At 37.1% G+C, this 27,639-nt stretch overlaps 1 protein-coding gene across 2 annotated transcripts; it reads left to right on the top strand.

Moving 5' to 3' along the window:
- Window positions 1–537: 537 nt before the first annotated feature.
- mfsd8l1 (major facilitator superfamily domain containing 8-like 1) lies at window positions 538–13,102 on the top strand. 2 transcript variants are annotated; one of them, XM_026930385.3, is made up of 12 exons: window positions 538–794; window positions 3,214–3,399; window positions 3,900–3,962; window positions 4,262–4,381; window positions 5,458–5,537; window positions 5,894–6,164; window positions 7,593–7,666; window positions 8,372–8,585; window positions 9,477–9,599; window positions 9,699–9,829; window positions 10,111–10,192; window positions 11,209–13,097. In XM_026930385.3, exons 1-11 carry the CDS (start codon window positions 719–721, stop codon window positions 10,174–10,176), a joined length of 1,404 nt encoding a protein of 467 aa, XP_026786186.2. In that variant the 5' UTR covers window positions 538–718; the 3' UTR covers window positions 10,177–10,192; window positions 11,209–13,097. The 2 variants fall into 2 exon arrangements, with proteins under 2 accessions (XP_026786186.2, XP_053093834.1); XM_053237859.1 differs by having other exon boundaries at window positions 10,111–13,102.
- Window positions 13,103–27,639: the final 14,537 nt, after the last annotated feature.

The raw sequence follows: 27,639 nt of genomic DNA, 5'->3' as shown, positions 1-27,639 counted from the left end.
AAATTTGTGGCACCAGTTTGGGGAAGAACCACATATGGGTGTGATGGTCAGGTGTCTACAAACCTTTGGCCATATATATGTATATATATATATATATATATATATATATATATATATATATATATATATATATAATATGATTGAACTGAAGAGGTTAGAGTTATAGTATGTTGGCTAGTTTGCACAGCACGCTATAGCTAACGTTAGCATTCGACCTTCTCACTGTCTCACACTTGCTATTTAGTTGAGCTAGTATTTACTATGTATAGACTACACTAGTCATAAGAAGTTTCTGGAAAAAAACACATTTGAGTTAAAATGCCAAGTGGTTAAAGAATTGTCAAATGGATAAATATAAATTAATGAATGGTTAAAAAAAAGTCTTTTTAAATAAATGAACAAAGTCTTTTAAAAAAAAGTATTTTAAAATAAGTATTTATTTTTTATTTTTTACTTCCGGAACCTGGCTGTGCATTAATGAATATAAAACTCGCGCCAATCATCGCGCAGGAGGCGGATACGACTAGCCAATCCCTGTGCAGGAGGCGGGACCAGGTGGAACCAGGACGGGAAATCAGGAGCTAGACGCGGTGTCAGTGTGTACTGAGGGAAATCAGCACAGGTATAATGGGACTGGTATTATGGACGCAGTGCTGATTATATTCACACACTCTTACACTTATTTATTAAAGTCAGCGAGCAGGTTTAAGCAGCAGAAATGGATGATGGACGCAAGAGAAAGCTGACATTTATTACAATCGGACTGATTTTCCTGCTGAGTGGAGTGGAATATGGTGAGCATTTGCATGCAATTTGATTAAAGTTATATACTGTGTTATCACTTCTGATCAGTAATGATCAATACAAATGGATGATGCAAAGCATTTATAGCATCACTTTGAGGTATTTTAGATATAAAATAAATGCAGTGAGCTTTAATGCATCTGTTTTGTCTGCACTGAAGGTCACCATTAACTAGTTTTATGTATTGTTTATATATTTCATGTTATTTTTTTCCCCCCACACGAGCTTAAAAACCCTTTTAACTGACTTCTCAACCATGCGGTAGAGCTGAGTTTGACAGTGAAAAAACCTATGAGAAGCAAAAAAATCTGCCCAGCATCCTGATTGGTGTGGGGCTCCAACCCTCTTAATCAATTTGCATAAAGAGTATCTTATTTTAACCCAGCTATGTGGGGCAGCACTTCCTGCACTTCCCCCACTCTGACTACAGGGGCAGCACCACAAATCACTCCCCAAAGATTAGGGCATAAAGCAGGAATTTGGTAGGTAAGGGATAAACCAGAAGAGACTAGAAACTAGAAGAGACCTTAAAGAATAGGAATATGATATTAAATATCAAAAATGTTCTAAATCCATTGTGCCAGAAGTTTACAAAAACATGCTCAACCGTGCGGTCGATATGTCTGTAAAAGGTAGAAATGACCATGAGGCAGGGCAGATGTTAGCATAGTAGTTAGTATGGCAGGAAGATGTTTGAGTGGAAAAAGCAAACAAATGCAATGAAATTAGATTATATTACTAAAACACAATATTATCCTTTTACATTATATGTAAGCATATACTTAAAATAAAATGGCCATGTACCAAGTGGTGCCTGATTATAAAGCAGAAATACCATACAATGGAGGATCTATGCATGTGTACAGATGTTTGTTCCAAATCACAGTTATTGATATGTTCGATATGAAATATGTAATCAAAACAAACTCAGTGATACCTGGAAATAATGTTTTTTTTTTTTTTTTTTTTTTTTTTTTTTTTTTTTTTTTTTTTACAGTTTTGTTCATAGAATCAAAATAGTTTAAACATATAAAATGACAAACAATGCCTGATTTTAAAGCAGAAATGCCATATGATGAAGTAAATGTCTATATATACAGATTTGTGTACTTAGCCATTGTAACTGATGGGCCTTTTACAGGCCAAACACATGTTGATGGAGTGTAAAAAAGCAATAAACTGTTTTAAGGTTTTAAAGAGAGATTAAAATGATTGTGTTTCACAAAAAATGTCAAGAAATATAGCAATTTGTGAATAGCATCTTTTACCATAAACTGACATCTCAACCGTACGGTAGAGGTCTATAATTTCTTAAAAAAAAAAAAAAAGGGTCAAATTATGAAAAAAAACTGTTAGACATTGTTATTTGGTGCTCTATTAATAGGTATTTATGGTTAAATCTTTTTTCATCACCTATTTTAATGAGTGACAGTTAAAAGGTTAAATAATTTTCTATGAATATGAAACAATACACACATGTTATTTTGCACAAAGCATGTGCCAGTTTCTGTTAGTGTGGAATTAAAGCAATAATATGACACTAGATTAAATTCTATATACACACTGCATGTAAATTCCTTATAAATTAAATTAACATTCCATTCACTCACTGCATGAATTCAGTGATTTATCTGTGAGCTCAATCCCTTAATATAATACAAGTAGTATAACAGATAGACAGATGTATAGATAATGGACAGACAAAATCTTCAGAGAATTAACGATAGACACTGAAACACACAGACGAACACACAGGCAGACTGTCTGACAAACAGAAAGACAGACAGACAGGCTGACTGAAAGACAGACTGACAGACAGCACCACTGACTGACAGACAGACAGACAGACCTACTCACCGAGAGACAGACCCACTGACAGACAGACTGGTACACAGATTGACAGACTGACAGACCAACCGATGGTAGACCAACTGACAGACAGATAGACCAACTGACAGACAGACAGAATGACTGACAGACAAACGAACCAATTGACCCACAAACTGACCAACTCACAGATAGACACTGACTGACAGACAGACTGACTGACTGACACAGATAGACCAACCGACTGTCATATAGACTGACAGAGAGTCAGATTGACTGACAGAAAGACTGACAGACAGACAGACTGATTGACAGACAATCCAAGCAACTGACAAGAAGAATGACAGAATGACATACTGAGAGACAGACTGACACTGTTTAACACACAGACAGATCACTAGAGAGACAGACAGTTAATAGAATATATATAATATATTCTATAATAATATAACAAGTCCATTGTCTGACTTGCTGTTGTCACACACATCTGATAAACCTCTCTCTCTCTCTTTCCCTCTCTCTCTCTCTCTCTCTCTCTCTCTCTCTCTCTCTCTCTCTGTTGGTCTGTTTAATTGCCATTAGCTGTGATTTTACCTACGATCTGGCGTTTCCTGCAGACGCTGGACGCCGCTCCATATTTTCTGGGTCTCAGTCTGTCAGCGTTCAGCCTTAGTGGCCTGCTCTCAGGGCCGTTATTCGGCCTCTGGTCCGACAGGACACATGGCACCAAGAAGATCATCCTGTTCGCCAACTGCTTTGAAATCATTGGTAAAACACACACACACACACACACACACACACACACACACACACACACACACTAAAAACGATTCTTTAGAATGATACTATAAAAGAGCCATTTTTGGTTCCCTAAAGAATCATTTTTGGTTTCTGAGAGAATCGTTCATTCAATGAATCTTTTTGTTATTTTCACAATAAACTGAATTATACTTTTTCACATTATGTTAACATTTATCCTGGGAATTTTTTGTTCTCGGTGTTAAAAATCCATCAGTCAAAGGCTCTGTAGGAAACCAAAAATGGTTCTTTTACTGCATCATGTTTTGTGCATATTGTTTAATTTATAAAATCCGTTAAGATATTAGAAAAATCTAACAAAAATGCCCTTCAGAGCAGTAAATGTTTTATTCAGCTGTTATATAATATATAAATGTAAATGTATATATCTCTCTAAGTCTCATGTAATAAGCTGAGAACCTGAAGGAGAAAAGATGATCTGATCACTTCTCTTTCTCTCTGTATTTCAGGTAATTTTATGTATTTTACAGGATTTTCCAAGTGGCTGCTACTGAGCAGTCGTTTTGTTGCAGGTGAGAAAGAGTACACTTTTCCTTATTTCTGCAGCAAATAATAAAAATCCCACAAGTAAAGCTTACTAATCATATCTCTCCTTTTGTTTTGCACGTTATGTAAATGTACAGAAACAGCAGCAGGTTTTGTGATGTTACAGTTTTCTCACATTACAAACCTTCAGTTATAATGTTGTTTAATGTTGTGTAAAATTGTTTAACATGGTGTACATTTGTGTAATGTTGTACAGTGTTGTACTATGTTGTGTGGTGTTGTGTATTGTTGTGTAATGTCGAGTATTATTGTTTTTCTGTAACAGGAATCGGGACAGGAGCTGGTTCGTCTATATTTGGTTTCTTGACGAGAATCACGGCCCCTGAAGATCGGTCCACTGTCTTCGCTGCTGTCATGGCTTGCAGACAAGCTGGCCTTCTGATTGGTCAGTCTGTTGGATTGTTTGTTGTTTGGTCATCATTGATCAGTTAGTTATTATTTTAAATGAAGTTCTGTGGCAGTTTTATCAGTCGCGGAAGACTGACATCAGACATGAGCTGATCATTGATTCTGTGTACCTTGATATTTAATGTACAATGTATTAGTGTCATGGATACTTATATAATGACTGGCGTAAGTATTGTATATAATATAATACTTATAAAATAATAATAATATCAGAACCTGTAATGTGACGTGACACTGTGTATCTGTGTTAGACATGTATCTGTTTATTTCTGTGTGCTTTGTTTTATGGTCTATGTTTTTATAAACTGACAGTTGAATAACTATTTGAACATGCTTTATTTTGAGTGTGTCATTGAAAATACACACTTCAGTTATAATTTTTACATGTTGCAAAAATTTACAGAGTTTTGCTTTAGACCCTTTATTAGCTTTTATTTCATTTCCAGTATGATATATACTGTGTGCAATAGAACACGAGGTGGTGTGCGTCAAGGCTGTAAATCAGTAAAACACTACACAGCTCTGATGTTTATTATAATATTATAACACACCATTTTTGAGTGTTCTGTTGCTTTATTGCATTAGTTTGCATTAGTGAAGAAAATAAAGAAACAAAGAGAAACAGCCTCAGTTTTTAATATCAGCTGTGTGTTTCGCTACAAACAGCATTTCCACAACAGAGGTTTTACCTCTGTTACAAAGCGCTGACACCGGAGACTCCTTCCATAAATATTTATAAACATCTCCTTACAGAAAAATTCACCATATCAACGATTTTTTAAAAATCCGTTTATGTGAAGCGTCCATTGTACAAGTCCCCGTGAATGAGCTGTTACTATAGAAACGATAACGTATTAGAACGTGTGCATTAATATGAACCTGTGATTTCCAGCTGCACTACTGTCACAGCTGCTGTTATAGAAAATTAATCAACACCTTCTGACCAATCCGAATCCACAGCACTGTGGTATAACCTCTCTGCCATTCTATGAGATGTTACTCTCATGTTTTAATAGTGATGACATTCTTGTCCTTATTCATGTCGTGTTTCAGGTCCTGTGTTCAACATTTTCCTCAGACTGTGTGACTTCCAGCTTGGACCGTTCGTGGTGAATAAATACACCGCTCCCGGGGTAAATCTCACACACAAACATATACACTAATGTGTTTAGTTATATATCTTTATTATTTTCATGAGTGGTCATTCAGAGGGGGCAGAGTTAATTCCAGTCAAGCTGAATTTTTGTGTATGGCATCACTGTGTAAAACTCTAAGGGGATTTTGAATGATGGCTGGGTTACTTAAAATGGCCGCCATCAGCCAATGAGTTTTCAGCAAGGATTTCATGGGGTTGGCACTGAGAGACGGTTACAAAACTTGCGTTTCTTTGTGATGAGGTGTTAAAGGCAGTTTGCAGTCAGATGAAGCACATGGTTTAAATAGTGCATTGTTTAATATTTTGAGTGTGTGTGTGTGTGTATGTGTGCAGATCTTCATGTGTCTACTGTGGCTGCTGCTTCAGCTGATTGTGTTGCTGATGTACTGGGATCTCAGAGGAAGGAACGAGGGATCAGAAGAAGAGAAGCCAGAAGAAGAAGAGAGGCTGTTGGTTCGATCCAATGACCTCTCTGAGTCATATGGAACACTCCACAACTCACCTGTAATGGACCAGACCATCGCTAATGGCAACTTGACTCCGCCCTCGCCACCTTTTGAACAGATCCACTCCAACCCTTTCAGACACTTCAGTGCTGCACGAGGTGTGTGTGTGTGTTCTGCAAGCAGTTCTTACAAGCCATCACTTGATGGCTAGTTGATAATACATACAAATTCAATTAAATTTTATTTATATGGTGAATGTTTAACAATAGACATTGTCACAAAACGCTTTACAGAAATCCGAATATAAATTTGAAATATATAAATTTATCCCTAATGAGCAAGCCAGAGGTGACCATGGCAAGGATCAGTGGTAACTCGGGAGTAGCATGTGTAGCTTGAGAGAGAGAGAGAGAGAGAGAGAGAGAGAGGGAGTGGGAAGAGGGAGAGAACACAGATTATTAGGTGTGTGCTTGTCATGTAATGGTTTAAGAAAATGTACATTGTGAGCAGTGTGCAAGCAGGGACTCCAGCAAGAATAGCGCTGACAGCATAACTAAAAGGAAGAGCCAGAAGGTAACACAGACATGATGGCATCCTGGGACATTAAGCGCCCAGACACTCCTCCGTCAACAAAACTGAGTGAACGCGTGAGAGTGGGGGGACGACAGCATCCAAACGCCCAGTTCGCCAAAACACTCTATGCCCATGAATCCTCCAGATCTGCTCCTTTGCCTAAGAAAAAAATCTTATTAACAAAAGGTTTGACTCAGCATGAACTTAAAGACTAAGTCTGTGTTTGAGTCTGTGTTTGAGTCTAAGGCTGTTCCATAATTGTGGTGCTTTGTAAGAGAAAGCTCTGCCCCCTGCTTTAGCCTTCAGTATTCGAGGTACCAACAAAGAGCCTGCACCTTTTGATTGAAGTAGGTGTGGTGGATCATAAAAGACCAGAAGTTCACTCAGGTACTGCAGCGTGAGACCATTCAGTGCTTTATAGGTCAATAGCAGTATTTTATAATCAGCGTGAACTTTTACTGGGAGCCAGTGCAGTGTGGATAAGATAAGGGTGATGGGGTCATCTTGTTCTAGTAAGGACTCTGGCTTCTGCATTCTGGACTAACTGGAGCTTGTTTATTCGCTTACTGGATCTAGACAGTAAAGCATTACAATAATCCAACCTAAAAGTAACAAAAGCATGAACTAGTTTTTATGCATTGTGTGGTGACACTACATTTCTTAACATAATATTTCTGAGATGAAAGAAGGCTGTAATATTATCTACATGAGTTTCAAATGAAAGACTGGAATCAGTAATCACACCAAGGTCTTTTACTGTTGCACATGATGCAGCTGAAAGGCCATCCAGAGTTACTGCGTAATCAGAAAGCTTACTTCTAGCTGCATGTGGTCCTAGTAGACGTACTTGTCAGAATTAAGTAGAAGGAAGCTACTGAGCATGCAATTTTCAAAAGCACTGTTGAATTCTGAGAGAAGTGTCCCTCTGAAACGTCATACTTGGTGCGTGAATATTATGTACGCATACTCTTTTGTTTATTTCTTTCTTAATGTTTTTATGTGTGCTTTAACAGAGTTTCTGAGAGAGGAGGTGGTGGTTCTGCTCACGGCTCAATTCATCACACTGTTCAACCAGACAGCACTGGAGGTGAACACACACACACACAAACACATTAACATGAACGCAGAATGATCAGATCAAAGCATATGATCTGGCAGACGGTTGTTCTGAAGACAACCTTACATTTGCTGTTCGAAAATCCTGAAAAAAGAAGAAAAACAAAGATTTTGACAGCTTCAAGCCCTATTCAGACTGGATTTGTTTCCCATGTGGAGGCGTGAAATGCAGTTATTCCTGGAGTAACTCAGGGATTTTAGTCTAAATCTGTCATGCCAATCATTTTTACAGCCTGTAAGTGCATAGGTCTGTAAAGATTACATTCTATTTTACCTTCTGTAAAATGAGCAGTAGAAATAACTCCAGGAAATACATATCTCATCTGAAGTGACATGTTGGTAAAGATTGCATGAAATTCTGTGGGGGGGGAAAGAGTTTTTTTTTTTTTGCCTTTTTTTTTTTTTCTTTTTCCTCCCTGTATAAAGATGCTCCAGGAAGCTCTTGCTCTTTTGTATCGCTTCCAAAACCAAAAGTTTAAAAAGCACAACAATAAAATACAGCGATGTTTAAAAGGACATGTCAGAGAAGCGATGCAAGTTTTTTGTCCGATCGTGAGTGCAATCTGCGTGGAATGGCTAAAGTGTTTAATGGGAATGCAGCCATAGAGTTAATACATTACCACTTCCTGGTTGTGTACTCGGACTGAGTGTGTATTCCATGTTGCCTGGGTAACAGACGATGGTGACTCCGCTGACGCAGCAGTACTTTAATTTCGGTGAGTTGGAGAACAGTGTGATGTACTGTATGTGTGGAGTGGAGGTGATTGCTGGCTTCGTCTTTGTTCGCTGGATCAGCAGGAGGGTGGAGGAGAGGGTGGTGCTGTCCATCGGCCTCTTCCTCGCCAACATTTCCTGTGTCTGGTGTCTCATCTTCCTCGCTAACCCTCAGGGTGAGTCTCTCTCTCTCTCTCTCTCTCTCTCTCTCTCTTTCTCTCTGTGTGTGTGTCAGTCCCAGCAAAGGATGTGTGACCTTTGTGTGTATCAGTCCCAGTGAAGGAGTGGCCTCTGTACCTGTCAATCCCCGTGAAGTAGGAGTGGCCTCTGTGTCTGTCAATCCCTATGAAGTAGGAGTGGCCTCTGTACCTGTCAATCCCTATGAAGTAGGAGTGGCCTCTGTGTCTGTCAATCCCCAAGAAGAAGGTGTGGCCTCTGTGCCTGTCACTCCCCATGAAGAAGGTGTGGCCTCTGTGCCTGTCACTCCCCATGAAGAAAGTGTGGCCTCTGTGCCTGTCACTCCCCATGAAGAAGGTGTGGCCTCTGTGCCTGTCACTCCCCATGAAGAAGGTGTGGCCTCTGTGCCTGTCACTCCCCATGAAGAAGGTGTGGCCTCTGTGCCTGTCACTCCCCATGAAGAAGGTGTGGCCTCTGTGCCTGTCACTCCCCACTCCCCACTCCCTCAGTATGTCTCAGTTTAAGTGAAGGAGGCATGGCCTTTGTACCCATCAGTGCTAGTCAAGGGGGCGTCTCCTTATTTCTTTAGTGGATCACATTGTATTACGCTCCAACTCATATTAAAATGCTCATCAGCATTTAATACACTCCGACTCGTATTAAGATGTGCAGTGTATTGTCTCAGAAAGAGATTAAATAAACTTAGACAAGTAAATAATTTAAAACCCAGTAAAATGTCACACACACAAAACCTGTATAATTAAGTTAGTAGGAGCTGGATGGAGGGCTTGAGTCACTCTGTGTTCAGTCAGTGTGTGTGTATGTGTGTGAATGGAGCAGGACCAGCTTGATCAGATGATTCTGACTTTACCGTTGTTGTTCTGCTGTAGGTGGGTTCTCGTGGCAGTTAGCAGAGTTCATCGTCGGTGTGTTCCTGCAGGTTCTGGGTCTGCCCTTTATCGCCGTCGCTCAGGTGTCTCTCTTCTCCAAAGTGACTGCTGAGAAAACACAGGGTGAGACAACGTTGAAGTAAATAATGTGTTTCATAGAACAATTAATTAATTAATTAAATAATTACAATAAAATATTTGTTTGTTTGTGTGTGTGTTCAGGTTTCAGTCAGGGAATTCGGCGCTCTGTTGGAGGTTTGGCAACTATTCTGGGTCCGTTATGGGCTGGAACTTTGACCTTTAACCTTTATGTGATGCTGGGAGTGATGGTGGGCTTACTGGCACTGCTTACTGTAAGTGTGTGTGTGTGTGTGTGTGTATGTGTGTGTTTATTGTGGCTGTGTTCCAATCCTGTTTTTAATTCACCCTTGTCCCCTCCTTATCAGGGTTGCTTCATTACTCAGTCAGTATATTTATCCTCACTTTATTACTTTGCTGAAAGTACACAGTCATGTGAGGGGAAGTCATCTATGGTGTGTAGGAAACAGTTGGAACACTGAAAATGATGACTGACTCCATTTAGACTTTTGCACTTTATTGCCCTCTGCAGGTGATTTTGTGATTTTTCTTTTAGATTATGGTGGCCGTCTCATACAAGAGGCTGGTCGAGCGCACGACAGTGGAGCACACTCAGGAATGAGACACGACCCACATGGGTATGACTAGCTATATACAGTATATCAGAAACATTGATTAAATGCACTTTAGTTGGTTTCATCATATCAAAGTCAGAGTGTACAAATTTTTGCACTTCCCTGTACATAGCTTAATTAAATATAAACACAATCCTCCATTTCATACCTGGATTTTTTTATTTGCAAAGTCTGTAAATGATGATGTCATTTTGTCATTTCTGGAGGTGAAAACCGTAAAAGACAGTCGCCTGGATTATAAATACTAAAAAAACACATACGTCTATGTGACTCTGTCCTTAGTGTGTGTATGTGTTTTATGCCAAAAATAATGTTTGATTTAAAATGAAGAATTTCTGACTACAGCAGCTTGGTATGACAATGAAATGAAATGATTAATTATAGTGGTATCACATTACGACTTTAAAGCACAGAGGACGAAAAAGCAAACGGGAAATTCAGATACATTTCAGTCTGTCTCTGTGTTAAATAAGTCATTATTAAATGAAATAACTCTGATTCAGACTTTCACACTCAACTGCATTCACAATACATACAATTCAAAGTGAAAAGAAATGTAATGTGTTGAAATTCAGTTTTCTTTAAATGTTTAGAGCAGATTTCATGCTGTATGGGATAAGACATTTATTAGGATTTTATTATCTATACCACACAATACATAGTATTATTTATTGTTAATTGTTATACATTTCTGTATTTTATGTATATATTTGTTTATAACATTTTTTATTTTTTTATGTGTATTAACCATATACTGCATTGTGGTGTTTTTTGTTTGTTTGTTTGTTTGTTTGAGGTAGGTATTTTTGTATTTTGTGTTTTTTTCTGTTTGTTTTTTTTTATAATTTTTTTGGGTTTAAGTGCAGTACAGCACAGTGTTGATAAATGACAAAACTATTTCAAATGTTCATATTTTGATTATCGTCACATAACTAACTTCTAGTCATATTTTAATACCACAGATTGTGGTTTTGATTTTAGTTGTAGTTTTATTCATTTGATTCATTATTTGTCCTCAGGATGGTGTTTAAGGAATGAAGTTAAACACACACTGTTTGTAAAGCGAGTGTGTATTTCCTGTACAGAATGCAGTAGAGGAGACATGGAATGAACGAGGTGTACTCTATGCAGTGACCATAATATTTATTATTGATATCATTTAAAAGCTAAACTGAAATCCAAAGCAATAATTGTATAGGATCCTTTTTCATGTGATGAACACAAACAGCACACACTCTTACATTCACAATGTCTAGGTTTATTATTTAAAGACTTTTGCAAATCTGTAATAACACAATTTTATAAACTTGCCCAGTTCATACTTCACAAGCTGTTTTTATTGGTTATGGTTAGCTCCACCCCTTCAACTCTCTGGAGCTGTCCCTTCACCCCGCCCCTTTAGTTTTCTGAAGATGACCACTTGGCCCAGCCCCTAATGCTCTTCAGCCATCCACCTGGCCCCTCCCCATCATCCCACCTGGCCTCACCCTCTCTCGAGACATCCACCTTTCCCTGTCCCCTGTTAGCTCTCTTCAGCCATCTACATGGCTTTGCACTCTTAGTTCTCTGAAGGCATTCACCTACCACCACCCTTAATCCCTCTGGCTCCTCCCACCTGGCCCCACCCCCTCAGATCTCTGAATCCATCCACCTGGCCCCACCCTCCTAGCTCTCTGAATCCATCCACCTGGCCCCGCCCTCTTGGCTCTCTGAATCCATCCACCTGGCCCCGCCCTTTTGGCTCTCTGAATCCATCCACCTGGCCCCGCCCTCTTGGCTCTCTGAATCCATCCACCTGGCCCCGCCCTCTTGGCTCTCTGTATCCATCCACCTGGCCCCGCCCTCTTGGCTCTCTGAATCCATCCACCTGGCCCCGCCCTCTTAGCTTTCTGAATCCATCCATCTGGCCCCGCCCTCTTAGCTTTCTGAATCCATCCATCTGGCCCCGCCCTCTTAGCTCCCTGGAGACAAACTGTTGTCCAGTTCTCTTAGCACTTTGACCATCTCTTGGCCTTAGCTCTTTGGAGCCATTCACCTGGCCCCGCCCTCTCTTCTCTCTGTAGTTGATCTGTAAATGATTATTTATAATCACAACATGAATATTTAAAGAAGTAAACAAGGACTTCTAGCTGTATGATAAGCGACTTGTGAGACTTGGTCACAATCATGGTTGAATTTATTTATTTATTTTTACAAATCTGTTTAAGGATTACTGATTATGACTTACATTCTCATTGTTGTATTTACACGTTATTGCACTGTGTAGAATTAGCATATATATTTATATAATTCATAAATGACTAAAATACACTAAAACAATGTACAAAAGCAAGACATTTGGGACAGAAGGACTTATTTTCAGTGAAGTCAACCTAACCTAACAAGTAAAAACTCATCTACATTTTAGTAGCTTTAGAACAAACGATTTAAACATATAAATGTAAATATGTAAATATATTTCATCTCATATAGCTTCTGTCCCAAACATATTGCTTTTCTATACACTAACTACATGCGATGGGAAAGTGTGTGATTGACACTGGATCTCATCTTAATACGGACAATACTGAAATACTGAAATTTATTATTAAAATATGATCTGTCAAACACCACGTTTTCTCTTGTTTATAAAGAAAACTGAGTTTCGGATGACAGTAGATAATGTAGTGCTCTGTGTAGTGTTATTAATGAGAGCTTAACAGTTCTAGCGTCTGAGAGAGCGAGCGCTCGCATCGTACATGAAAAGCACAGCCCTCAGATCCACATCCAGAGATTTGTTTCATTTCAGAAATCACCCAAGCATTAAAATAACAGCAGATGTTACTGTTTCATTTCATTTTTATTTGTTTGTGGTTTTGCCCCATTCATCTTAAAGTAGTCATCACTCAGCAAAAAACCCCAATAACAAAGTAAATTTTATGTTGTTTAAATTATAATATCACTCAATAAAAAAAATGATCAAATACAATGAGAGAACATTTTTTTTGGGGGTGACTGCAGGGAAAGAATGCTAGAATTTTTATATAGGAAAGTGCTTTTTTTCCCAATTAAAATAGTCATATTGCACTTTTGTACATATAAGACCAGCACAGTGTTTTTATTCCATTAGTTATCAATGTTTTATATACTAGATTGATGTAATTTCATAATATAATTATAGCAATAAAATATAATAAACTGTAGCAGAAACAAGAAATTTCAGAAATATTTTAATATATAAAATAAATTATAATTTATTATTTAATAAATTTATATAAAATATTTAAAATTAAATTATCTATCTTTCTATCTATCTATTATATATATATATATATATATATATATATATATATATATATATATATATATATATAATTTTTTTTTTTTTTTTGTAAATAATATTTTTATATCATTATAATGAAAAAAATTTATAGATAAGAAAAGAGAAGAAAAGGAAAGCATTTCATATAATCTGTTTTCTTTAATTTTTGTATTTAAGTCCTGAATAAGTAAATGAAATACATTTAAAAAAAAAAAAAAAAAAAAAAACCTTTACGTGTTTTTTCCTTTTTGGGTTCACAGAACTGTAAATATAATTTACATATAATGTTATAATATAATATAATATGTCCAATAATTATTGGACATATTATATTATATTATAACATTATATGTAAATCCAATAATTAAATACAGTAATTATTATCAACAAATGTGTGCCAGTTAAATGACTATAATCACAAAACAATTGTAGTAATAATGCTGAATTCATTAAGGTAATAATAATAATAATAATAATAAAAATAATAATAATAATAATAGTAACGAATAATACGATTATCAGGATTCAGTTGTGGACGCGTCGCTGCTGCTGTGTATATGTAGGTGTAACGGCTGTGTGAGGAGGACGGGGGCGCTATAAACCCATGCTCCTCACTGAACACTCGTCAATAAAAACTCTTGTGCTGTTGATCTGGATATTACATGGCGGTCGGTGCATGGTGTGTCCCCTGAGTGAACTCTGTGTCAGGAGGGCGGGGCGTTCTTTGGGGCAGTAGCATGATGGGAGTGGGGCGTACAGCTGTACAGCGAGGGTGGTTTAGGGCTTTCTCTAACTGCTCTGACCGAATACTGACCTGTCACTCACTGTCAAACTGTACAAAACATCATGCGACGCATCGAGCCGCCAGCAATTTTATTTCTGTAGCTAGTAAAAAAAAGTGGGCAAACAAACACGCAGACGACGTGATGATAATGGACGTATGAACTTTACATGAACTCTTGGATATTTTTTAAGGTTTTAGGTCATTCATATTTCCGGGGGTTTTTGGAAGGCTGAGAAGATATTAACAGGACGGCAAAAAAATCAGCTAAATATTCAGAATAAAAAGATAATTTTTGTCAATGAATTATTTAACATTTATTCATTTCATCACATAATTTGTATTTATAATGCAATTTTATTATTATTATTATTATTATTATTATTATTATTATTATTATTATTATATTCATTACATCGTGAATATACATCGTGAATATAAAAAAATAAATCATAGTATAAAAGATAAAGAAAATTCAACATTGACTACAGCACTTTCCACATTATTATTTACTTTATTATGTTTGTTTTTAAAAGAAGAATGAGATTTTTTGTACGATAAAAAAAAAAAAAGAGTTTGAGACAATTTGCTAAAGCATTACAGTGGACAGAGTTGCTTTTTGGTTCATTTTTTTGTTCGTTTTGTTTTGGTATTTCTTTTTATTTAGTCACAGATTAGCTTAGTTTTATATTTAAGCCTTTATTTCAAATTTAGAAGCCAATAAATCTACACTTAGATTTTACACTAGAAATGGCTTATGAATAATAATAATAATAATAATAATAATAATTATTATTATTATTATTATTATTATTATTATTATTATTATTTTATACTGTCCCCTTGCTTTTCCATCTAAAATAAGTAAAAATATTTTTGTTTTTAAATAAAAACTGGCGTTGTTTTTGTGCAGAAGGAGCTGACATTTAACAATCACATGTCAAATATTCACACTGCAGGCAGTTAAAAAAATAGCAGAAATAAAACAAATTGTGACATGAAAAAGTTGAAAATGACATGAAAATTTTAGGAGATGTGTAAAATTTCAATGAACTCTGGATTTTTTTGTTAATATTATCTTTTTATACTGATTATATTATATATAATATATTGTATATTCTGTGCACAAGTTTTTTTAAAAAAAGGCTGAAATTAAATTTTCTACTTGATGAAATGAGGAATATAAAATGTTCATTCATATTTTATTCATGTGTTAATTTTGTTTTATTTAGTTTATATGCATCATATTTACAGCAATAATAACAACAACAACAATAATAATAATAATAATAATAATAATGATGATGAATTTGCAGGAAATACACTGAACATCTCACACACCTGTGTAGCAGCAATGCTGTGAAGAAAAAACAGAACTGTCACTTTATATTTAATAGAAATGTAAACTCTACAATTTGTCAGAGATGATCAACATGAAATGTCCTAAACGCTGCTCTCAGCTCAGAATCACCTCCACATTTGGATGAGAAACATGATTTGAACATTCTTGTGCATGAGAGGACCACATAAAGTCACACGTTGGGAAAAATAATGCACTTTTAGTAAAAATGTAAAGTGTGTTAAAGTGTGTGATGCGTGGTGTTTTTCCCAGAGCCGGATCCTGCACATTTACTAACCGCACCTTTTAGTCCAGAGAGGGTTTCATTGTTCCAGTCACATAATGATTAAAAGGTCACAACGTTTAGAAGTTTTTATTCTTGTTTGGTTTAATTATGTTAATGAGCGGTGAGACCTCAGAGTAACGCGATGCAGCCGAAACACAATGAAGTGACACATTTGGATGGAATTTTATTTTTACAGTGAATGTAATATCGCTTACAGAGGACTAAAGCTGACAGTTATGAGCTTTTAACACATCAGTCATGTGGTTAGACCTGGACACTGAGGAAGGAAACAGAAACGTGGAAAAGATTCGATTTTAGACAGGCTTTAGTTTCTAACTGAACACACACTCTGTAATAAAGAGTACGAACACAGTGTTTAAAACCAACACTATGGTAGAAAGAGAGAGGGAGTGAGAGATGGAGAGACACAGTGTGTGTGTGTGTGTGTGTGTGTTGTGGGTTCAGCAGCAGGTCAGTAGGTCGCGGCTGCTGCAGGATTTTCACGCCGTCTCTGTGCTGAAGGCCGCATCAGTCTAATCAGGGTTAACGATCTCGCGCCTCTCACACAGATGGGACGCTGATCCTCACACACCCGGGGCGGGGTGGGGCAAGGCAAGGGAGAGGGGCGAGAGAGGGGAGGGTGGGGCAATAGGGGGCACAGGGAGGACAAACACATCTCACACACATGAGACACAGATCAGAGCTGAATCCTACTTCCATCACCACCTGTACACACACACACACTTACATAAGAGACACTCCATTAACAGGGAAGGGTTGTGTGTGTGTGTGTGTGTGAGTGAATAATGCTGACAAACATGTCTGAGTCTATTCTCCTGATCTGCTGAGCATGAATAATACGTCTGAATGTGTGTGTGTGTCTGTGTGTGTGTGTGTGTGCGCACTTAGTGTTGCATAGAAAGAAGTATATGTGGCTATTGTGAGGCAAAACCAAGGTCAGTGGGTTAAAGGTCATGAGGTCAGAGGTGAATTCAACATCCGTTGGCGTCATACCACAAAAGCGTCTCTCTGTCTCTCGCACATACACACACACACACACACACACACACATATGCACACACTGTTACAGACAAAATGATAAGTTTGACTTCATTTAGCTTCATTTTAGTTTAATTACAGAAGCAGACATTTATTTTTATTACATGATATTAAGCAGTAATTCAGTTGAAATTTTACAGAACTGAATTAGATTTCAGAAAGAAGAAATGATTCATTCAGACCACAATGGCAGGAAAACTTTAACTGGTATAAAATACATCAGTCATCTTCATCACACCAAACCACATACTGGATCCTACTGAGACTCTCGACATTAAAGTTAGGAGTAAAGTCTTCAGAGTGTGCTGTTCTAGGAAAATAATCCACAACAGAACATTATCACAGAAGTTGATTATTTTCCCTTAACAGCACGTTCTCAAGCGTGTTATTCTGCTCATACCACAGCAATTTGCCAATGTTTACAAATTATAGTTTTTTTTATCCATTTATAGTTACATTTAATGTTGTGGAACATCATTTTCGCTTACATTACAGCAGCTATAAACACTCGTTCCCTCACCAGCCTGGCTTTTCTCTCTCTCTTGAAGTTAATAAGACAAAAAAAATGCATCTTGTCATGTTACTAAACTCCTCTGTCCTGATGATGGCAGAAGAAAAGTTACAGCTTTACCTCTGACTGTTACAAGGCACTGACACTGGAGACTCCTTCCATAAATGCTAATAAAAAATAAATTACAGAACGCTTCACCATATCAGTGATTTTTAAAATCTGCTTATGTAGAGTGTCTGCCTTACAAGTCCCAATGAATGAGCTGTTACTATAGAAACGATAATGTATTAGTCAGATAACGCATATATCAGAACTGCTGTTATAGAAAATTCATCAAGACCTGTTTTTTTTTTTAAGATTTAAGAATTCAGGTATTATTGTTCAGTAGTCACACACCAGACTTAAACATGTGACCCGTAACAGCGACTCACTGACAGTTTAAGGTGTAAAATAAATAAATAAATATTTAATGTTAAAAATTAAATGCCTGTAATATTTCTCTTTATGAGATGTGGTCAGTGTGTGAAGGCTGTTTCTTTAGTTTTGCGCTGGAGCTACAAGGCTCCAGAAGACACCATTTGTAAATAATAAATAATAATAAATAATAATAATAAATCTAGCATAAAAAAAAAATCTCTATTAAAAATAAATAGATGTGGCTGTGGAATGACTTACACACACACACACACATTATTAATGTTCATTTTAATTGAAGTAAATTAAAAAAAATATTTATAGACCATTTACATGAATGTGTGGGTTATTAAAGCTGTGTGTGATGAAGAGTCAAGAATTAATACTAATTTAATTTATTCTGCAAAAGTCTCAGAATAAATAAATGCTGCATTTAATATAACAGGATGTTTTGGATGCTGTTGGTTTAAAAATAAATAAATAAATATTTGCTGCATAATCAAAATTATTTGCTGGAAAATCAAAATTTATTATAATAACTTTTTAAATAATGAGGTATAATAATTATTCATTTCCATTCCATTAAAAAGCTCTGTGTTTGAATACATTTAAAATAGATAAATGTAGAATATAATTAAATGACATTCTATATACAGAACTTTTATAATAATACAATTAAAAAACAATTACTATGAATATTTTAAATTTATTTTTCTTTTCACTTAATTTTAAATATTTTAATTCTATTTATTACAATTTATTACAGTTTTTCTTGTTTTCATTTTTCATCTTGTATGAAGCAGTTTATGCTGCAGTCTGAAATGTGCAACATTTGAAATGTATTATTATTATTATTATTATTATTATTATTATTATTATTATTATTATTATTATTATTATATAAATTAATAATATATAATAATAAAAGAAAACAGTAGAAATTTTCTTTTAAATTAATTAAGTAGGTAATTGTATATAATTGTATGAAGCTGGTGTATTTCAGACTGTATTTCAATTGTATTTCAGACTGCAGCATAAACTGCTTCATACAAGATGAAAAATGAAAACAAGAAAAACTGTAATAAATTGTAATAAATAGAATTAAAATATTTAAAATTAAGTGAAATATATATATATATATATATATATATATATACATATATGCCAATTTCATTATTAGTCCTAAATCTCAAAGTGTTTCAGGATGATATGATTTATGAATTTTTATGATTAAACGCATTAACGAAATAATCCACAGTCATTAAGGAATTGAATAAATCTCTGAAAAATGACAGCAGATTATGACTATTTGATTATATTTACATTTATATTAGAATGATATTAAGTTAAATAAAAGACCCAATAGTGATAAATATTCCAGGTTAAACATTTGGATGGATTATAAAGCAGTTCAGAGCTTCAGAGTGTTGCTGATGTTCTCTCCCACCGGCCGAGCGCTGATGATCCTCACACAGGATTATAGGATTTTAACTCAACTCAAACCTTCCTAAAAAAAACCCAAATCTGTTTTAAACCTACGCAAGAGTCCAAAAGGCTGAGTGCGTGATGAAGCTGTTTATTTCCTCACTTATCAAACACAAATGCTATTTCTCCATCATTTCTCACTATTCCACACGGATAGCAGGTGTCAGTGATATTCAGACAGATTTCATATCAGACTCTGTGTTAAATAATACATTCACTTGAGTGAAATGTTGGATAACTGAAATAAACAGGTTTTCTTGCGCACTCAGACTTTTGGACCCAGTGGAAAGGATCTGAAGTTAAATTAAATCACATTCGATTTTTATTTTTAAGTCAAGAGTTTCACCACAACATTGCTGTGTTCGTGTTTGGGCTTTGCTCTTTTTAATCCAGAACCGCCACTATCTCTCCGAAAAACACGGAAAGCAATCAGATAAGGGTTGGAGTAGTTCACTCTTAAACTGCTTTGCCCTGGAATTTCTTCGTGATGTGCCAGAGTTCTGTGCCAAACTGCCATCATTCGACAGATATGATCAAAGGAAAAATACGAGAATTTTTTTCTTTTTAAGGTATAAAGGAGTAAGGACTGTACCGGGATCAGTCTGTAGGGGGCAATGTATGACTTCATTATGGCCATGTGACGAACAGAGTGATGAAAAGACAGAAAGAGGGAGAGGAATGAAGAGAGAGAGGGATAGAGAGAGAGAGAAAGGGATGGAGAGAGAGAGAGAGAAATGGAGTGCAGTGTAGTGAGCGATGACCTCATGATGAACTGCGACGGATCCCAGAGAGCCTGAAATGCCATCATGGGTCTGATAATTGGACAAAGGAATGGCATATCACGCTGTGTGTGTGTGTGTGTGTGTGTGTGCATGGTTACAAAGCCCACAGCATGTTTTGACAGTGGTCCTTGTCTTTCAATTCCTCGTGTTTCTTTTCTAACAAGTGCGTGCGTTGAGCACGGAAAGTTGAACAACGGTGGTCCGTTTTTTAAACAGAATTTTCATTTTCACTGCAGATTCAATTAGAACGATTTGAACTTCACCAGAACAATCCCTTGGCTCCAGGTCCTGTTTGACGTTTGTTCTTTTCTTTGCTCTCGCTCTGACTCTCTTTCTTTCTCCTGCTAACGCGAGCCAGAGCTGGAAGGCACATGATTAGGTGGTGGCTAATTGGGTGCAGATCCGTTCTCTGGAACAAGAAGAGCCAAAACACGCTCACATCTGCGATCTCGTCTCAACTGGACTCGCTAGAAAACCCAGCTCGAATCGACTGACGGCCTCTCGGGTCCTCATTTCATCATTATAGCATCTAAGAACATTGAGAAGAAAAAATCATGTGAAAGCACATGGCATGTGACAGCAAGAGAAGTGATAAAACATAATCACAGATCTCTGTATCAAAGCTCTGTGCTGGATTTTCCTCTCAGCACTGTGAAACAAAACCACTGTAAACTTTGTAAATTTTCCTTCTCCAAAAAATGCACATGTAGCTCATGATGGAATATGTCATGTCTAAGTAACGTGTAAAATTTGTTTCAGTGCTTAAACTTTTAGGAGACACTGTTGTTAGCTTGTGCTTGTTGTCCAGTGTTACTGAATCATAGAGTTATTGGGTGTTAGCATGTCACCACTAATGCTAATATATTTTGTCAGTAAATCCCCCCAGCCTGCTGGGTTTGTTCTTTTCTCAGATTTCCCAAGCAGACCTTCAGGACACAGCTCTGAGAAACTAGACGTGAAACAATCACACATGCGTTAATATTATGCCAGTGTCACAGTAACATCACAACAGCATCATGCCAAAGTCACGCCAATGTCACACCATCATGCCAAAGTCACATTAACATCACACCATCTTGCTAAAGTCACATTAACATCACACCATCATGCTAAAGTCACACTAACGTAACAACAACATCATGCCAAAGTCGTGCCAATGTCACACCAGCATGCTAAAGTCACACTAATATCACACCAACATCATGCCAGTGTCACACTAACATCACACCAACATCACGCCATCAAATGTCATTCCAATGTCACACTAACATCACCCTAAACATCACACCAACATCATACCAGTGTCACAATAACATCACACCAACATCATGCCAGTGTCACACTAACATCACACCAACATCATGCCAGTGTCACACTAACATCACACCAACATCATGCAAGTGTCACACTAACATCACACCAACATCACGCCAGTGTCACACTAACATCACACCAACATCATGCCAGTGTCACACTAACATCACACCAACATCACGCCATCAAATGTCATTCCAATGTCACCTTAACATCACCCTAAACATCACACCAACATCATGCCAGTGTCACACTAACATCACACCAACATCATGCCAGTGTCACACTAACATCACACCAACATCATGCCAGTGTCACACTAACATCACACCAACATCACGCCAGTGTCACACTAACATCACACCAACATCACGCCAGTGTCACACTAACATCACACCAACATCATGCCAGTGTCACACTAACATCACACCAACATCATGCCAGTGTCACACTAACATCACACCAACATCATGCCAGTGTCACACTAACATCACACCAACATCACGCCAGTGTCACACTAACATCACACCAACATCACGCCATCAAATGTCATTCCAATGTCACCTTAACATCACCCTAAACATCACACCAACATCATGCCAGTGTCACACTAACATCACACCAACATCACGCCAGTGTCACACTAACATCACACCAACATCACGCCAGTGTCACACTAACATCACACCAACATCATGCCAGTGTCACACTAACATCACACCAACATCATGCCAGTGTCACACTAACATCACACCAACATCATGCCAGTGTCACACTAACATCACACCAACATCACGCCATCAATCAAATGTCATTCCAGTGTCACACTAACATCACACCAACATCATGCCAGTGTCACAATAACATCACACCATCATGCCAGTGTCACACTAACATCACACCAACATCATGCCAGTGTCACACTAACATCACACCAACATCATGCCAGTGTCACACTAACATCACACCAACATCACGCCAGTGTCACACTAACATCACACCAACATCATGCCAGTGTCACACTAACATCACACCAACATCACGCCATCAAATGTCATTCCAATGTCACCTTAACATCACCCTAAACATCACACCAACATCATGCCAGTGTCACACTAACATCACACCAACATCATGCCAGTGTCACACTAACATCACACCAACATCATGCCAGTGTCACACTAACATCACACCAACATCACGCCAGTGTCACACTAACATCACACCAACATCACGCCAGTGTCACACTAACATCACACCAACATCATGCCAGTGTCACACTAACATCACACCAACATCATGCCAGTGTCACACTAACATCACACCAACATCATGCCAGTGTCACACTAACATCACACCAACATCACGCCATCAAATGTCATTCCAATGTCACCTTAACATCACCCTAAACATCACACCAACATCATGCCAGTGTCACACTAACATCACACCAACATCATGCCAGTGTCACACTAACATCACACCAACATCACGCCAGTGTCACACTAACATCACACCAACATCATGCCAGTGTCACACTAACATCACACCAACATCATGCCAGTGTCACACTAACATCACACCAACATCATGCCAGTGTCACACTAACATCACACCAACATCACGCCATCAATCAAATGTCATTCCAGTGTCACACTAACATCACACCAACATCATGCCAGTGTCACAATAACATCACACCATCATGCCAGTGTCACACTAACATCACACCAACATCATGCCAGTGTCACACTAACATCACACCAACATCATGCCAGTGTCACACTAACATCACACCAACATCACGCCAGTGTCACACTAACATCACACCAACATCATGCCAGTGTCACACTAACATCACACCAACATCACGCCATCAAATGTCATTCCAATGTCACCTTAACATCACCCTAAACATCACACCAACATCATGCCAGTGTCACAATAACATCACACCAACATCATGCCAGTGTCACACTAACATCACACCAACATCATGCCAGTGTCACACTAACATCACACCAACATCATGCCAGTGTCACACTAACATCACACCAACATCACGCCATCAATCAAATGTCATTCCAGTGTCACACTAACATCACACCAACATCAATCAAATGTCATCACATCACAGCAACATCACACCAACATCACCACTACATCACACCAACATCACCACTACATCACAGCAACATCACACCAACATCACCACTACATCACAACATCACAGCAACATCACCACTACATCACAACATCACAGCAACATCACCACTACATCACAACATCACAGCAACATCACCACTACATCACAGCAACATCACAGCAACATCACCACATCACAGCAACATCACAGCAACATCACCACTACATCACAACATCACAGCAACATCACCACATCACAGCAACATCACAGCAACATCACCACTACATCACAACATCACAGCAACATCACCACATCACAGCAACATCACAGCAACATCACCACTACATCACAACATCACAGCAACATCACCACATCACAGCAACATCACAGCAACATCACCACTACATCACAACATCACAGCAACATCACCACATCACAGCAACATCACAGCAACATCACCACTACATCACAGCAACATCACCACTACATCACAGCAACATCACCACTACATCACAGCAACATCACACCATCATGTCAACATCACAATCATGCCATTGTAACGCCAGTGTCACACTGACATCAAGCCAACGTCACGGCAATGTCACATTAACGTCACCGCAACAACACACTAATATCACACCAATGCCACAGTAACATTACACTATCGTCACTCCTCCACCAGTGTCACAGCCACGCCAACAGCAATAACACAAACATCACACCAACACTATGCCAGTGTCACGCTGAAGGCTAAAGTGAAGAGACAAATGTGTGGTACACCTGCATTTTCAGTTTTTTTTTCTTTTCCAGGATCAGATAAGAAAAACCTGAGTGATTGTGTGTGTGTGTGTGTGTGTGAATCAGACTGAACTCCACTGCTTTCTAGAAAAAAATGAGGGAACAAATGGCCACGTTCCAAACGAATAAATGTTTCCTGCTGATGCAGTTCACAGAGTTTTCTGTGCTTTTAAAGCATCATGTAGGAATAAAATGCGGGACAGTGACAGGCTGAAAAACTCCACAAACTCCACAAACTCCAGCCAATCACAACGCTGGATAATTAAATTAACAGAGAGAAGGCAGAGGCACGGATTCAGTCTGGAAGTGATGGAGAGATGTGCTGATATCAGATGAACGCACACTCGCTCTAATCCTGCCAGGAAACCCGAGAGAGGAAAAAAGAAACTGGCCCTGAGCTGGAAAAGCTAAAAATAACAATAACAAAAATCAGAAGAAGTTTTCTTTTATCCGCTTTTTTAATGTAACATAGTGACAGGTGGAGAAACTCTGTTTTTTTTTTTAAAGAAAGAAAGAAAGAAAGAAAGAAAAAAAGGAATAGTGACTTTAGAGTGGAGATAATCATGACTTAGCTCACATGCCCTTCGAAATGATTACACAGTTTTTTCTTTTTTTTTCTTTTAATTTGAATTTTATGGACAACCTGAAACCAAAACATTTTTTGCTTTGTTAATTATTATCCCTGATCATATTGTGCGATTTTTGTAGTAGTTCTTTTTTGTAAATTAAGATTTTTGTCTGCTTTTAAAAATTGTCTTTAGATTCAAAGCTAAAAATAATCCAATAATATTAAAAACAAACAATAAAGCCAAATTGAATAAAACCAATAGTAAAATGCCTCACGATTTCTGTTTCAGTGTTTTTCTTAAAAAATAAAACAAAATAAACTTTCATGAAATGTCTCAATTTAAATGAATGTCCTAGTAAACGTTTTTATTTAATGTTGCTGCTTTGCTTTATAATAGAAAAATTAATTGTAAATAAATTTTTATATTTATTATTTTCATTTTTTTTTGAGGAAGTGGGGAAATCTTTATTACTTTCCATACAGTTATTTTATTTTATTTTAATCACAATTTAAAGAGTTGTAATTAACAAAAAAAAAAAAAAAATTACAACAACAACAACAAAAAAATTAATTATTCATTCTTCTCCATGTTTTATACATGGGATTTTAAATTGTGAGTGCTGTTGTTTAGTCAGAATATTGATCTAGTTTATTTTGTAACCTGAGAGTGAATTTTTGTTTTGTATTTTTCCTTGCTTATCTGTCAACAGTACAATGTTTTACTTTCCATTACCATAATTTTTTTTTTAATTAATTTTAATTTTTATTTTAAAGATGGGTTGCTTGGTTGGGCTGATAAATGTCTCAAAAAAAAGTATCAGTATAAGAAAATTTATAAAATTTTATTGTTTCATATGTATAAATTTTACATGAATCATATATTTTCTCATACATTTTTAAATAAATAAATAAATAAATAAACTAGTGCGAAATGGAACTCAAAGTTAAACATTAAGTAAAATGTATGTGAGTGTGTGTGTGAATCAGACTGAACTCCACTGCTTTCTGCAAAAAATGAGGGAACAAATGGCCACGTTCCAAACGAATAAATGTTTCCTGCTGATGCAGTTCACAGAGTTTTCTGTGCGTTTAAAGCATCATGTAGGAATAAAACGCAGCACAGTGACAGGCTGAAAAACTCCACAAACTCCACAAACTCCAGCCAATCACAACGCTGGATAATTAAATTAACAGAGAGAAGGCAGAGGCACAGATTCAGTCTGGAAGTGATGGAGAGATGTGCAGAGAGGAGAGCAAAACGTAGCTCAAATTTAAACATTAAGTAAAAACATCAACGTTTTTATTAACGTATTTGAATTTTTTCCCAGATTTCCTTGCCTCTAATGGCATAACAGCTAAAAAGGTAAAATAAATCTTGTAGCAATAAATACAGAACATTTTCCTCCTTTACAGTTTTTTTAAAAAGTCATTATCACCTTGTGTTCAAACAGAATGTTGGTTTGCTCCTTAGTGTGTCCAGATTAAATACACACTTTTTTAAACTGAAAAAATTGTGTCTTTTTGGTTTATATGTTAGTAACAAGTAACAGAAACAAGATAAACATTTTCAAAATCTAAAAATAAAATCAAATTTAAAATTAAAAAATTAAATGCTTCTGTATTTTTTATGAAAGTAAATAATAATATAATTGAACTGTGTGTGTGTGTGTGTGTGTGTACAGTATGAGTAAAACTAAATCCTGAATTTTAAGAGTTTTGTTTATTTTAAAGGCTGTTATTTTAGAAAAAAGCTCAACAGCCACAGCATGAGCAAAAGTTTTCATCCCACCTGCATGTCTAATCTAATTAACAGTGTGTGTGTGTGTGCGTTTGTGTGTGTGTGAGAGAAAGAGAGCGAGAGCGAGAGCGAGAGAAAGAGAAAGAGTGAGAGAGAGAATGAGAGAATGAGAGAACGTAGAGGCAGTGATTAAGGCTGGAAGTGATGGAGAGATGTGCTGATACACTCACTATAATCCTGTCAGGAAACCTGAGAGAGGAAGAAAGAAACCGTCCTCGAACATGAGAAGCTAAAAATAATAAGAACCACAGGACACTAAGCATCGTCTGGAGCAAGTTAAAGTCCTGCTGGAGGTAACGGAGCAGATGGAAGCTTATCAGGAAGCGCGATCGCAGCTTGGCGCGCATTCTTAGACGTGCTGGTAATGGCCGTGTCCTGCGCTAATGCTAACTTAACGTTAAATTACATGCTGAATTTAGCGAGTAAAAGCGCTCGATGTTTGCTCAGGCAGCCTGGAGACACGCCATCTTCACAATCTCGCTTCTGTTTACCTGCTGTTCAGTAAAAAAAACCCAGAAAAACAAAAAAAAAACATACCTCAGAGCCAAAGTGCTACAGCTAAAACTTGTGCTAAAGTGCTAAAACTTACATTTAATAATGAATCTTAACATTTAGCATGAGAAGAGCTGTGAGGCTCTGTGTTTTTATCTGTAATGTTTATCACTGATAAGTTCCAAAACTAAACCTTACAGCTGAAATGCTGTTCTGGTTCAGTGGAACAGAACATTGCTAAATAGTGCACACTACAGTGAGGGTTAAAATAAAACGAGTCCAAAGACGAGGTCTGGCTCGAGCTCCGGCTCTTGACATCGACCCAAAAAATTAGTGAGCATGGCCTTTAATAACGGAGAACTCTTTTAACGTGTTA

Source organism: Pangasianodon hypophthalmus, chromosome 11 (genome assembly GCF_027358585.1).
Source record: "Pangasianodon hypophthalmus isolate fPanHyp1 chromosome 11, fPanHyp1.pri, whole genome shotgun sequence".
NCBI classification, from domain to species: Eukaryota; Metazoa; Chordata; class Actinopteri; order Siluriformes; family Pangasiidae; genus Pangasianodon; species Pangasianodon hypophthalmus.
The sequence above is the reverse complement of the archived record's forward strand: the minus strand, read 5'-3'. Positions and strand labels throughout refer to the sequence as shown.

What these genes read in the sequence shown, in the direction of transcription:
- mfsd8l1 (XM_053237859.1), top strand. Translation starts at nt 719, where the DNA reads ATGGATGATGGACGCAAGAGAAAGCTGACATTTATTACAATCGGACTG. An exon ending in GAGCAGTCGTTTTGTTGCAG is followed by an intron (nt 3,963 to 4,261) that starts GTGAGAAAGAGT and finishes TTTCTGTAACAG; the next exon opens with GAATCGGGACAGGAGCTGGT. An exon ending in GCTTACTGGCACTGCTTACT is followed by an intron (nt 9,830 to 10,110) that starts GTAAGTGTGTGT and finishes TTTTTCTTTTAG; the next exon opens with ATTATGGTGGCCGTCTCATA.